Source organism: Micromys minutus, assembly GCF_963924665.1.
Source record: "Micromys minutus genome assembly, chromosome: X".
NCBI classification, from domain to species: Eukaryota; Metazoa; Chordata; class Mammalia; order Rodentia; family Muridae; genus Micromys; species Micromys minutus.
In genome coordinates, this window is record NC_137970.1 from 54,076,071 (window position 1) to 54,091,661 (window position 15,591).

A 15,591-nucleotide genomic window follows, 5' to 3' on the forward strand; every position below is an offset into this window, starting at 1 on the left:
CCTTCACACAATTATGCTATGTATACTTTTCACTCTTTTTTCCATATAGTTTTGGTTTGCACATGTGACAATAGAAGGGACTTTAGAGTGATGTTTTTGCATGACTAGATCAGACATCAAAAAGCAGATCTTAAAAGACACAAGAACCACAAAACTATGATTTCTGCAATGAATTATATACATAAAAAACAAACCTGTAAAAGCGATTTTCAAGTCTTTGTTTGATGGTATTGAGGTCAGTTGGATAAGCAACTACAGTACAGTACAAGGGGTAGGCACTGAGATCCACTGGAACAGCAAAAGGGCTGGCAAAATCTACAAAAGTCACCAAAATTTTAAAAACCTAGTTAATAAAGAGACCAACATTTCCTGTTAATATTCATATATAAACAAGACAGAAGGGCATATGCCTATTTTTTTAAGAAAATAATGCTTCCAATAATAAATATGTCACATTTTCTTTGTATATAGTATCTTTGAAGCACATATGAAGGACTGGTTCAAATTTGGTACAACAAACAAATTAAGCAAGATTCTCGCCAAATTTCAGTTTTCTGTGTCTTTCCTCAATAAATGCCAATCTTCTCTGGTGATATATTTCAGAAAATAAAACTATTTATATGGGTAAAATACATTACTCACCCACTGTCTAACCAAGAAACCCCTCCAAAGTCAGGGTCAGAAAATAGCTAGAGAGCCAAAATGACTCAAAAATGAAAAGACACTTAGTGCTTGCCTTCAATATTACCACTACCCCAGAGCGATGAAAAAGTTTACTAGTGACTACCTTATCCAAGCATATAAAAATGTGAACATTAAGCTTAAATCATTGTGCCTGTTGAGTTAAATGTAAAGGACACTGTGATCAACTATAGCTGCTGGCCTTTCAATCTCCCCACGCCTGTCCTAATCATTTTTCATAATCACCATACCCAGGGAAAGAAGGTTGTTGATGCCCTGAATAACTCGTTCACACTCCTCATCTCTGGAATGAGCACCCCATTCTCCTTCCTGGGGTTTGTACAGCAGTGCCGTTAGTTCTTCCTGGGACACAGGAACACCAGCACCAACTTCATCTGGAAAAGCAGCTGGGTACAGAATTAAAAAAAAAAAAAGTCCAAAATATTAAGTTTCCAACATCAAACTCTTGCAATTTTGCTTTTCTAAGAATGATAATTTATCTTTAAAGGCATATTTACTTCCATCTGGAATTGGCTCCATATCCCAGGGGCTCATCTTTTCTCTTTCATTATTGTCCCAGCTATCAAGAAAGAAGAAGAAGCCAATCAGATTCCCAAGCATTTCCATTCATATAGTAACATAATTTGCATGATTTCTTGAGGGTGAAATTCAGAAAAAAGGGCAATCTAATATTCATGAGACTACAACTCTTCTTTTATAAAGATAGTAGTACACGACAGATAGAGAAAACATGCTGCAGCCATGTAAAAGTTAAGAGGACAGAAGCCTACTCTTCACAATAGTTTCGTTTTTTTGCTGATAATATATCTGAAATTAATCCACAAGAAAGGATACAAAGATGCATTAGATAAACAAATATTTGATAAAGAAATTGATATAACGAAATGAACTAAACTTACTGAACACTGTAACACTGGAAAGAGCTATCGGGATATTCTGGCTGAAAAGGCTGCTGACTTTCCACAGTTCCAAACCACCAGGCATCATCTATTATACTGCGGAATCTATCACCTATAATGAATTAAACAAGCAAACAAAGAGAATGAGCTCTGTTCCCATTCAAATTATGATGTATTTTTAAAATAAAGAAATAGACTGTATTCATCATCATCATACATAACTCATAAATCTTATGAATCTGGCTTAGTAAGAGATTGGAAATAATATAAAACATTTAACATATATTATAAAATACTACAAGTTTGTGATATGGTCTCTCTTAAAGCATCCCACTGAACTACTATATTCTCCCTTCTTTCTGTGATGATGTGAGCGGGTACAGTGAGTTGAAGTGAGGTGAATAATGTAGGCCTTGTCACACTATTGGGCGACGACATAGCAGGTGCCAGATTATAAGTGCAACAATATGCAGAGCATTTAGAAGACACGGGTGAAAATATTAAATAAGGGAGGGAAGTTAAACATATTCACTGAAAAAGTTGACATCCCAGGCAAGAAGGAATGAATGTGATGGTGTGAGAATTCATTATATTACCAAGAATGAGGAACAACCTAAAAATCTTGATATTTCCCATTTTGTACCTTCATTCTACAAGTGGTCATAGGCAAGTAAAACCATACAAGGTAAATGAGGGACAAGGGTGAAGTACTTGTAAATACCACACAATGTGTGTAATGTTACTTAACATTATGCTTATTTTTTGTTTGCCTTATATATTTGACTTCTGGGGAATGGAGGAGGAGCTATGTAAGAGAAGGGATGGAAGGAGAAAGGTGCTGTTCTTGGGATACAAAGTGATTCAATGAATGAATGGGGAAAAGAACAGGGTTAATACTGTACTTCAAGGTAATTAATTGTAAGTGACAATTCTATACTTACCAATCTGCCAGTTCCTTTCTTTGGCTTCATTATAAAACTGATGTAACACAAGGAAATCAATGACATCTGGCATGTCATGATACCTACACCAAAAAAATAAGGCTTATTAACATCTAATACTATAATATAATAATACCACATGTAACATTTCCAAGGGTAAATACTTGACATTGCAAAAATTTGAAAACCCCATAATCTCAGAATGCCTTTTCTTAAATAACAAAGACATTAATGAAGGCTTTAAAAAATTTAGTATGATGATCTTAATCAAAATTTTAAAAAATGGTTTGCCAGTCCTGGTGGCACACACCATTAACCTTGGCACTTAGGAAGCAGAGGCAGATGGATCTTCTTCCAAGGCTAGCTAAGGGCACAAAGTGAGATCCTGACTGAAAAAAAAATATGGATTGATATTTTTTCATTCTCTTCAATTGTAAATTTATTTCCATAGTCATTTACTTATTTGTATTATTAACAAAAAATAATGTCTACTACTTTGTTTCCTAAGAAAATATCAGCATTTAAGCCTGTCCATTTTCCATGAACAGATTAAGTAACTTGCTTTGCTCATGTATCAGTTCACCCACACGTGCATTTACTCATCTCCTCTTGCATATCATACAGTATACAGAGCAATATGAACTAAACTCATCTCATATCTTTATAATTGTAAACCAGTATTTTCCTCTTCCAATGTTTTTGAGGCACTAACTGAATATTAAATACATTAGTAATGATGCACATTAAAATTCATACAAATAAACACAAAATCAGAAACAGCTACTTACTTAATGGAAAAAGACTCTCCAGTCATTTTGCCTGAAATTGGATCCAAAAATGCAAGTTTCAAGCAGCATAGCGTGGGTGGTCCAATCTCATATTTGATTCCTACAATCTTAACAAATTCTTGCTCCTATACATAGAAACACCAATGTTATTTTCCTCTATATATCTTTCATAAATACACTTTATTACCCAAATAACTTAAGCATTATCTGAATACTAAACTGTTATTGAATAGTGTCTAAAATAACAGTAGTAGTAATAAAAGCTTTTATTTTCATTTAAAGATATTTTACTTCTTCTATTTGGGCACGGGTAGTTACCAGACATGTTTTTTCTGTGTAGACTTGGCTATTCTGCAATGCACTCTGTAAACCAGACTGGTCTCTAATTCACAGAGGTCCGCCTGCCTCTGCCTCCCAGGATTGAAGGCATGCATTACACAGGCTGGTTATGTTTTCTTATTTTTAACTAAAATTTAATTATACCACCTCCCTGCTTCCTCCTCCTACCCCCAGCCCCTCCCATTTCCCTCCACTTTCAAACTACTTGGTTTTCTTTTCTTTATTAAATCCGAGCATGTACACACACACACACACACACACACATACACACACACACACACAAATATAACTTGCTAAATGAAAAAAGTCATCTAAATATCCACCAAATGATAGGAACTACACCAAATTGAAGGCAGTCTCTTCAAGCTTACTCTTTAACAGTAAAGCCAGTAAGATGACTTAGTGGGTGACAGTGATGACTGTATAACCCTGACAACTTCAGTTCATCCCTAGAACCAACAGTGTGTGAAAAGAAACAACTTTTCTTATGGCATACCAGGTGAATATGCAAACACACATGCACATGCACATGAATGCTGATTCAAATAAGAATTACAAAAAGAATACTAAACAAGTTGACATTTAAGGCAGGGTTATAAACAAGACTAACCAACAAAAATCTTTAAGGAAGTATTCCAGAATTTATTATCTTAAGTATCACCCATAATTTATAGGTCTTGAGTACACATCAGCCAAATAGTCTTAAGAAGAAAACTTCTGACATTTCCAGAAGACACAAACTCACAGCAAACTCTCTGTTCCTCTGGCTCTTAGAGTCTTTCTGCCTGCCTCTTCCTCAGCAATTCCTGACCTTTGGTGTGAGAACTGTGTTGTACCTGTGTCAGTGGGTAGTATGCTCTACAACTCTGCATGTTAGAAAGCAACAGATATGCTAACATGAAAGGGTAAAGCTCACTAGGCCTCAACCCTGAGCTTTATAGCAATTCTTAATGCCAAATGTGGGAGAAAGTCTTCTCCAGGGAAAAGAATTCTGATTGTATGCATGCATAATTCTAATTCCAGATGGTCAGCCATGAAATCCTACACATGAGCAACATACAGACTGAATAGACATTTACATACATACATATATGCATGCATACATACATACAAACACATATACATACATATACACACCATAGCTATTAAAAAATAAATCATGATTTTGAAAGAAAGCAAGGAGTCACATAGAAGGATTTGGCAGGATGAGAAGGGCGAAATGATGTGATTATATTATAATCTCAAAAATAAGAAAAAAAATATCTAAAAAATTAAACTTCTCAGGGGAATAACAAGACCCTCTAGTTAAAAAAAACCCACACTATTAATAAAAACAATATATAACCATTCAGACTTATATACCTATGTTTGAAATGACAAACGTTTCAACCATATAGTACTTTAACATTACAATCTTACAGTTTATGGATCATATTTAAGAAATAAAGAGCTAATCTTCCTGGATAGAGAGATTTTATTAAAATTATACATAAACATATAGAAGAGGGACAATTGAAATTCAGGTATTATTATGCCAAAGCCCATGCTTTTATATCTTACACATACTCCCCTCCTATATTCTCCTAGAACCACAGATCTATGAACAGAAATAAGACAGAAATCTTATCCATTCCCTTGGTTCTAGGAAAGTATTCAATTGAATCGACAAGCAGGGAGTAGAAATAATTCCTATAAAGATGATTTATAAGGTATTTTAACATTTAAAAACATTAATATTTTATCTGCAAATGTCTAAGCTAAATATCTAGTTGAATTTCCAGACTTTTCTCTTATCCTTCAAGACAAACAGTAATTCATTTTCCATACAAAAACCATACTAAAATTGCCCTTTGTCTTTTTCTAAGTTAGGGGAAAAAACACAAATAAAACTCAAATAAGAAAGATGCACACCTATGCCTTTACATCTTTTTATATCTGACAGAGAATAACTTCAGAGTAACTGACATAAAATTCCTCAACATAAAATACCTATCTTCCTTGATGTTATGAAGCAATATAGGTATTATATCAAAAAGGATGATTCCATAGAATACAAGCCTCTATGTTTCTTGTGCTTTCTGATATTAACCTAACCATGAGAGCCATGAGGCTGTCTGCAGTTCACAGGCTTACTCTGGAATGTACAAAACTGTTGATAGTGTCAAATTCTTGAAACGAGGAAATATCTGCTTTTCTGAAGTTGAGGAATGATAAAAATAAGAGGACCCACAGCTTACAGAAAAACAGGGCAAGTAAGAGAACACACAGACTAAAAATTTTTAAAACATTTATTTTATGTGTATGTCTACTTGGCCTGCATGTACCTCTGTGCACTGTGTGAATGCCTGATAACTGGTAGAGGCCAGACAAGGACATCAGATCCCTTGGAACTGGAGTTACTGATTGCTGTGAGCCTTCACGTGAGTACTGGGAACTAAATCCAAGTTCTCGGTAAGTGTTCTTAACCATGGAGCATTCTCTCTAGGCCCATAACTTATTTTTTAAAAATAATGCTCTGTTTTGTATTATGTGATATTGAGTTGCACAGGAGGTTCAGTTGGTTTTCAATTCACTCTGTAGTCTAGGCTGACTTCACTCCCCAGCAAGTCTGCTTCAGTTTCCCAAGAATTAAGTTTACAGGTATGAAGCACTATACCCTAGCATACAAATTTTAAGAAATATATATTATCCATTCTATAAAACAGCATGCAGCAATTAATTTTGGATATATAATGACCAAAATATCCATGAAACTTGAGACAAAAAAAAGGCTTAAAGTAAGATTAATCCCCAAACTCTTTCAATTGAATTCATGCCTATTGGGCAAACTTACCCTGAGATCCATTCTGTTCCATGGCTGTTTTTGTAAATTAACACTATATATTTTTGATTTCCTTACAGCTCGCACATAAGCTTCATGTCCTTGTCTAAAGTAAATGAGCTGAAACAGAAAATGATGTATCAGTCATATTCTATTTTAACTCTACACATGAAATAATCACTACTAATTTTTTTTCTGATCAAATGATGTTCATTCAACACTCATGTCTATTCCTTCCCCCGTGCTGTTTTTACACTGCATTAGTAATACGCGCAGTCTTTTTTTCCCAGGCAGGTGCAAAAGTCAACTGAAGAAAAGAGAAACCCATGAGAGAGAGAGAAAAAAAAAACAGATCTCAAGGAGCGGGGGAGGGCAATAAGACAGCTGTGACATTAAAGTAGAAAGATGAATGCTAAGAGTGGAAGAGTTCAAGGGGAGAATTGGGGTAGGAAGATATGAGAGATGAGAATGGGGGTAGGGAGAGAGTCAACCAAAACAAAACAACCATCAAAGTGCCATGGGGAAAACTATTATGTTTCATACTTTAAAATGTAGACATTCAGAATACTACTTAAAAACTTAAACCATTTATTGAAATGCAGCCACTTTTGTAAACATCCATCATGGTGTTTTTTCTTTAGTGTGAAGCTGCTAGGAAAATGACTGCATAGAGTATTTAAATGAAGTAATTTTAATGATAAATTGAAAGTGTTCTGTTGTAAGTGTTAACATCAGCACTAGCTGACCACCACGGAAGAAAATGAATTCTTCTCTGAACCCCTTATGGTTTTACAGCCACAGTGATAGCCCTTGAGGCAAGTTCCCTTCTCCTTGTCCTCAATGAAATTCTCCTGAGTTGTCAGTTCTCCATTCTCAAATGCAGGGGTTGGTTGTTGCATGGAATACACACAGCGACTCACTAACACCCTCCAGCTCCAAACCCCTTCCACAAGCACACAGAGAATCTGGGACCTTACTTGGGAAATATTATCATTGCTGGTACAATCAATCAATGAAGAGTACTTGAGCTCATAGCAGATGCAGATGATCCCTAAACTAGTGAATATCCAGATAAGAAGGGAAGTTGGATATAGAGAGAACCGGAAGGCAGACTGCCATAAGAAGGTGGGGGAGAAACTGAAGTAATGTTGCCGCAGGTTGAAGAACACCAAGGATTCTGAGAACCACCAAAAGCTAGGATAGTGTTAGATTTGAGAGAGAACACAATTTTACCAATGTCATAGTTTAATATGTTTACCTTTCAAAATGGTGATAGAATAAGTTTCTATTATATAAAGCCAAAAATACATGAACATACTCTATCAATCAAAAGGTGAAATAATTTAAATATTAATAAAATAAAAAACATAGAAGTTCCCTCATGTATATGGTCACCTGATTTTTGACAAAGGAGCAGTAAACATTCAATGGAAAAAGGACAGCCTATTCAACAAATGGTGCTGGTCCAACTGGCACTCAACATGCAAAAGAATGAAAATAGACCCGTTCTTATCTCCTTGTACAAAGCTCAAGTGTAAGTGGATTAAAGATCTCCACATTAAACCAGATACACTGAAACTATTAGATGAGAAAATAGGGAAAACCTTAGAACACATAGGCACAGGAGAAAATTTCCTGAACAAAACACCAATGACTCAAGCTCTATGGTCAAAGATTAACAAATGGGACTTAATGAGATTGCAAAGTTTCTGTAAGGCTAAGGACATCGTCAAGAAAACAAAACGGCAACCAACAGAATGAGAAAAGATCTTTACCAACACCACATCAGATAGAGGCCTAATATCCAAGGTGTACAAGGAACTCAAAAAGCTAGACACCAGAGAATCAAATAACCCTATTAAAAAATGGGGTACAGAGCTAAACAAATCATTTTCAGTTGAGGAACACCGAATGGCCGAGAAACATCTAAGGAAGTGCTAGACATCCTTAGCCATCAGGGAAATGCAAATCAAAACAACCCTAAGATTCCACCTCACACCAATCAGATTGGCCAAGATCCAAAACTCAGATGACAGCAGATGCTGGCAAGGCTGCGGAGAAAGAGGAACACTTCTTCACTGTTGGTGGGGTTGCAAGCTAATACAACCACTCTGGAAATCGGTCTGGCGATACCTCAGAAAATTGGATATAGTACTACCTGAAGACCCAGCTATTCCACTTCTGGGCATATACCCCAGAGACACTTTAATACACAACAAAGATATATGCACCACAATGTTCATAGCGGCTCTATTTATAATAGCCAGAAGTTGGAAGGAACCCAGATGTCCTTCAGAAGACGAATGGATACAAAAATTGTGGTACATATACACAATGGAATACTACTCAGCCACCAGAAACAATGACTTAACCAAATTCTTAAGAAAATGGCTGCATCTAGAGAAGATCATCCTGAGTGAGATAACCCAGTCACAAAAGAACAGACATAATATGCAGTCACTGATAGTGGGATGCTAACCCCAGAGGCTTGCACTCCCCCAGAAACAACTCACAGACTGTATGAAGTCCAAGAAATTAAGAAAACAAAAAATATACATATATTCACAAAACAAGAAGACTTTGACTATTTCCATGTTGCGTTTTGTTTTGCATGTATTTTACGCTTATTACAACTAGTAGGTTTTCAATGCATACTGTCAAGCCCTTGAAAAAAATCAAGTACTGACTAAAAAATATATTCACATGGTTTTATGTAAAATTTATTTTAATGTCTGAAAAAACAGTACTGACAAAAATGTATAATTTTAAGCAAAAAAAGTTTAAAATCTTTACATTTATCTTTGTTTTGCAAAATAAAGTCGTTTAAAAAAACATAGAAGTTAAAATCTAAACTAAACATATTATTATATATTCATTCTCATAATATTGACAAAACATGTAAACACAAGTTACTAGATAAAATTGTAAGGTATTAAAATACAGTATTTCCCTTTAACGGAAAGTAGTAAAATACACGCACACACGCACGCACACAATGTAGGTGTAAACGTTCATATAGAAAGCCATATGGGCAATTTCAAAGTTTGATTGGACATTCAAGAAGGAGCATTCTAAAGAACAATATTTTTTATCAGAATGGTTATTCTAGGCAAAATAAGAAGGCCTTAATAGTTAGACAAAGTAGTCAGCAGTACTGTAATTAAAAACTTTATAAGCTCGGGAACTAAAAGTTCTTACTGAGTAATATTGAAATTTATTACATTACAAATTGGGGAATTATTAAAGTTTTCTTGGCCTGATTATAATTGTGTATCTACAATTATTAAGGCTCAGTAATTATCATTTTACAGAGATATCCATCTTTTTTGACTCTGGGATGTAAAATCACAAATGGGTTGGATCACGCTGATAGGTATTCTGACATGCTTGCTTTAGCATATTTTCTACCAGGCTGAATTTTTTAAACAGTGGTGGTTCTTGAATGAGGACTCAAAGTACCACTCAATTCTATAAATTCACAGCAAAAATAAAATCAACTGTTTTAAGAACTTTAGAAATCAATCATGAATACATTCAATTCCACCTTCATCTACCATCTACTATGTTGACTACATTGCACAAAATAAACGAAGAATGCAAAAAGTAATTATGTTGAGTCACATTCTTCACAAAATACACACCAGAACAAAGAAACAAAAATAGAACATATATAACAGAATTATAATATGAATTTCCTGGAGCAGGCAAGATGGCTCAGTTGGCAAAGGTACTTGAAGCTGTGTGATCTGAGTTTAATCCCTAGAGTCCATGTAAAAGGTGGAGAAAGAGTGACTCCACAGTGCTGTCCTCTGACCTCCATATGTTCTCCATAACACGGTGTGTTCTATTATGCACATGCACTCAATAATAAGATTAAAAATAAAAACAATATAAGAACTCAACCAAGATTGAATGATATTGTTCTTTTTTTTTAAATCAAGTTTTCTTTAATTGTTGGTTTACTTTATTTTATTTATGTGCCTGCATGAATGTATCTATGCACCATATGCATGCTTGGTGCCACAGAGGCCAGAAGAAGGCCAGATCATATGGGACTGGAGTTAGAGATAGTCGTAAGCTTCCATGTAGGTGCTGGGAAATAAACCTAGGTCCTCCAGAAAAACAGTTAAGTGCTTTTAACTGCTGAGCTATCTTTCAAGCCCAATGGTAGTGTTCTTAAAGTTCCAAAACAAAGGTTTTTTCATTGGACAGCAATTACCTCATCTCCCATCTGTGGGACGAAAGGAGAACGGCGTGGTATGGTATCCAAGATCCACTGAGGGGCAAGCCATTCTTCATTGGGTTCGCCTGCCATAGAAACAAGTCCCCCTTTCTAAAACAGAACAAACAAACAATCAAATTACAGTACTTATAATACTTATAAAAGCAAATTCGTGAATAGTAGTATCAAAAAGGCAGGAAGAAAATGAAAAAGTATGTAAAGAGCTAGTGTATATATAGTTCAGTAGTAGTGTGTCAAGCAGTAGGCTCAACCCCTAGTACCTAGATTTATTAAAACAGTAGATTATTCTATTAGCATACTAAGAAGTTTTAAATTGTATAAGAATATAGACAGCTCATTTGTTAATGGTATCAGCCATTTTCAATTTAGATATTGGCATTTAGAGAACCATGATTCTTTTATAGTAGAAAGTATAGAAACAGCACATCCTTGTTATACCATTAACATATAATCAAATTCAAAGAACTTGTAAATTAAAGAATTATGGCCCTTACATTAAATGATATTGCAGAAAGAAAGGATAGTGGAGTCAGATAAAACAAATGTTGGTTGAACTCTACCATTCTATAAGTAAAATGCATAAAGGAATACAAATTTCTAATAGGGCAATAATAAAAATAACCACTTTATATTATGGCTTATTCTCATAAAACGTAGCTATATACTAATAAGTAGTTGTCAGTGTTCTAGTTTAATAACATAAACTTGACATTTAACTGCTTGCTACCTTTGATAACAAGAAATTAAATTTATTAAAATCAACTTATATTTAATTGCCATCTAAGACAAAGAGAAATGCCAAATGTCATTATTAAAAATTCAAATACTCCAGGCAAAAAAATTAAACAATTCTGTATTACAAACCTTCTTTCTGGTCTGTTTTGGCTTCTTCTGTCTATCTTCTAATGACTTTACATTTTCATCTTCAGAGCTGCTATATATTTTCTGTGTTGCCTGTCTTGTTTGCCTTTTGGGAGGCTGCAAATTTATCCCAGCATCTGCTGTCCAATCAGAATATTCACTTGATGAATCACTGTAAATAAATCAAAATCATAAATATTTAAGTATAGAAAAGGAGTAGTTTTACCTCATAACAGAAATGGGATCTTTTAATCAATGAACAATGACAAGGATTGAGAAAGAAAGAAAGAAAATAATACAGAATTTTGATCACTATTTGATTTTCATGAATTGCTTCTTTTTTTATGAATTGCTTCTTGAATAAAACTCAATACTCAATTTTCTTGAACAAAATTTTAAGTCCTTGTTCAAAGGACAAAACCTATTTAAAATAAATATGAATCTTCTTGTTGAAATGCTGACAAGAGATAGCCTTAATACTGAAATAAAAGCCAGGTGAGGTAGCACAGGCCTCTAATTCCAGAGGCAGAGAGGATCTCTGTGAGTATGAAGCCAGCCCTGTGTACACAGCAAGTTCCAGGATAGCCAGAGTTACATAGTGAGACCGTGTCTCAAAAACATAAAATATGAAATAATTATATAAAATTGCAAAGATGCAGAATCATAAATACAAAAAGCTTCCTTTCCAGGGAGAGGGAACAGAAACTCTACAATGATATCCACAGACTGTACTGGGAGCCATGAAAAAGCATAGGCCATGTGGGCTTCAATTATAGAACTCTTTCTACTATGTGATATTATTTTATCTATGCTTTTGCCACACTCTTACAAAGTCTTAATTTTGTATTAAATGTTGAATAATTTGGGGCCCTTCAAATCCATGAAAACTACCTGGAAGAACTTTCACTTTGCCACTCAACAACAGGGTCTTCTACAGAAGCGTCACTTGTGCCAACAGTGTCATCTTCCTACAGTAAAGAGACAGCAATTCAAACACATGTTAAGTATCAGGGTAACATAAAAAAATCTACTTGATTTATAATACTTTATTACTTCCTCAGACGTTCTACTTAAAATGCACATAATTTTTCTGTAAACATATCTCAAATGTTCAAACAAGCATACTAGCTATTTTAAAAGATCTGGTATTATACTGCTTATTAATATAAACAAATTTTTTGGAAAAACGGTTTAATCTTCAAAATACTTATAACCTTAAATGCTAAAAAATAGCTTTAAAAATATTGCATGAGTATTCTTTTAAGGTCAAGGTATTATTAATGGAGAAAAAGGAAAATATTACTTTAAGAACCATGAACCAATCACAAAGAAAGTACTACATGTTATCATCAATGTAAATACATCTCTCACTATACACCTAACAGAGTTGTTAAAAGAAAAATAGGACAGGAGAATGAGGAACAAGAGGAAAAGAACTGCTACACTCTTTGTTCACAAGAAACATAGGTCTGAGAGAATTCAACACTCAATGATCTATGGAAAGGTAGTCAGTACAAAAAGAAAATGCATATGTAAGTCAATTACAGAGTGAATAAATTCTGAAACTGTTTACCTTATTTTATTATTCATATTACATTTCATTCCATTTCTAGGAAGATTTCCTTTAACTATTGTGTCACTGTCACATGGATATGTCACTGTCATATGCTACACAATCGCCAAGATTGTATCTTAGGTAGAAATCAGAAAAGACAACCGAAAGGGCTAAATGGGATAACCAAATCTATGTTAGTGCCTTATTAATGACTAAACCTCTTTGAAAATTTCTGCTCAAGAACTTTCAAAAATTAAACCAGAATGAATGGCACAAAATAAAAACCAACAAAAAAGTTACACTGAATAAATAAACAGTAGATCTAACCTCTGAGGAACTGTCCGAATCTTCCTGGACACCTGAATTTTGAGAGGATTCTTGTGAATTATGCTCTATGTTCGACCTTGTTAGGTAAGTATGCTGTCGCTTGCGCTGTGTCCTCCGTAAAGACCTTCCAGAGATAGGCTGATAATCAATCTGCAAAAGGGAAGAAAATATAATTTTAAAAGAATACAGAACACAAAACTGAGGGGGGGAGAGAGAGAGAGAGAGAGAGAGAGAGAGAGAGAACAGAAACATGCATCCAGATACATTAGCAAGAATGTATACTCTGCTTAACTGCTTATATTTACTCCTGCTGTTTGTAAGTATTAGCAGGTAATTCGCTTGATATCATAACTAGAGTTTTCAGAATATCAATTCAACATAAAAGATATTGAATTCAGGGCCAGGCTCAATAGCACATGTCTTTGATCCCAATACCCATGGGCAGAGACAAAAAAAGTTGATCTGTGTTGTATAGCAAGCTCCAGGCTCTCCATGGTTAGATCATGAGAACATTAATAAAAGTTACTTAGTTTTAACAAATAAAATTTTATGTAATATCTACATTTGTACACTATCTAATATCTATAAGTAGAAAACATTGTTGTTCATAGTACCAAACAGTAAAATTTAGCCTTAATATGTCATTATGAGCAAGTAACTTTAAAGGTCTTCTAAACTAGTCTTGAAGGACCAGTTTCTTTTCCTTATTTGTAAATATTACTATATTGTCCAGACTGTCCTCAACTCTCATTATCTTCCTACCCCAGGCCCCAAAATGTTGGGGTTACAGATATGTACCATTGTATCCTTTTCACCATCAACATATATAAATATGTCTAAATCTTAGCCTAAATACCAAAAAATGCTTATATACCTAGCCTAAAGCAGATAAACCACATACCCAGCATTCCCAGATAAACCTGGCAATTCAATAAACCAGAAAGAAAAATTCTCATAGAGATCAAATAGGATAAAAAAACCCACAATATAAAAATTTAAAGCAGATTTCAAAATTATATGTAAATATTTTAAGATATTTATGATAATTACCACTATTTTGTGCAGTGATATTTTGAAAAATAGTTAAAATTTTAGTATATATTGCTTAGCTCTTATTGAAACACTGAAAAATCATTGCAGATTCTTTAATTATCCACATCCTACAGAGGTGTTTTGATTGGGAAAAAACATTTACATTCTGTGTGTGTGTGTGTGTGTGTGTGTGTGTGTGTGTGTGTGTGTGTGTGTGTTCATAGTAGCTTTATTTATAATAACCAGAAACTGGAAACAACCCCTCAATTGAAGAATGGATACAGAAAATGTGGCATATCTACACAATGGAATACTACTCAGCCTTAAAAACAAGGACATCATGAATTTTGTAGATAATGTGATTTTCCTTTGAGATATGCATTTGTTTTCTTTCCATGAAGGTGAAAAATTACATCATTTGATTTTTTTTTAAATCACATTCTCATTTGTTTTAGACAGGGTCTTATTGTGTAACACTGGCTGACTTAGGATTTGCTGCCTTCAACTTACTTATCTGCTTGCTTTTACCTTCCAAGTACTGGAGTAAAGGGATAGGGGTGCATGCCTTTCTCATTCTGATCAATTGGAAGCTTACATACAATTCAGAGGAATCAAATGTATTTACAATGTTACTAGAGTTGTTGGAGTCAAAGCCTAGGCCCAGGAAGCCCTAAGCAGTTATGTTCAGGCGTATCCCTAACAGACCAAGGAAAGAGACGGTAATTGAAGAAAAGCTGAGAAGTGAGATTTGTCCAGAGGAGTCAAACATGGAAGAGAACCAGATCAAGAAGTCTGAGAGGCCCCTCCCATGGGTCCATCTTCAGTGGTTCTGTCATGAGGCTGAGGTTGAAGTATAGGGCAGGAGACGTGTGTAACTAAACAGGTCTGCTCAAGATGTGGCTCTGCCCATCGACTGACTTGTAACTGTCTTGGTTCCAGCCTCTCCCCAAAGATAATCTATTTTTCACTATTAACTTTATCAATAGCTGACGAGGGATCAGTTGGGAAGAGCCACCCTTCATGGAAGGCTGCTTCAGGGATCCTTTATACAGGACATGATTTGGAGGTTTGTGGTCTACACAA

At 34.7% G+C, this 15,591-nt stretch overlaps 1 protein-coding gene across 1 annotated transcript in view; it reads right to left on the bottom strand.

Annotated features, from left to right (window-relative positions):
- BRWD3 (bromodomain and WD repeat domain containing 3) overlaps positions 1 to 15,591 on the bottom strand; it is a gene marked incomplete at its 3' end in the record, with an annotated part of 87,571 nt that overhangs the window by 12,958 nt on the left and 59,022 nt on the right. The window contains exons 21-31 of the mRNA XM_080909813.1: positions 13,477 to 13,626; positions 12,486 to 12,562; positions 11,598 to 11,766; positions 10,710 to 10,823; positions 6,503 to 6,610; positions 3,331 to 3,455; positions 2,543 to 2,625; positions 1,602 to 1,713; positions 1,200 to 1,261; positions 933 to 1,088; positions 195 to 315 (exon numbers count right to left, since the gene is read on the bottom strand). Of these exons, the coding sequence (XP_080765939.1) occupies positions 195 to 315; positions 933 to 1,088; positions 1,200 to 1,261; positions 1,602 to 1,713; positions 2,543 to 2,625; positions 3,331 to 3,455; positions 6,503 to 6,610; positions 10,710 to 10,823; positions 11,598 to 11,766; positions 12,486 to 12,562; positions 13,477 to 13,626 (1,277 nt within the window). The remainder of the gene's footprint in view (positions 1 to 194; positions 316 to 932; positions 1,089 to 1,199; positions 1,262 to 1,601; positions 1,714 to 2,542; positions 2,626 to 3,330; positions 3,456 to 6,502; positions 6,611 to 10,709; positions 10,824 to 11,597; positions 11,767 to 12,485; positions 12,563 to 13,476; positions 13,627 to 15,591) is intronic.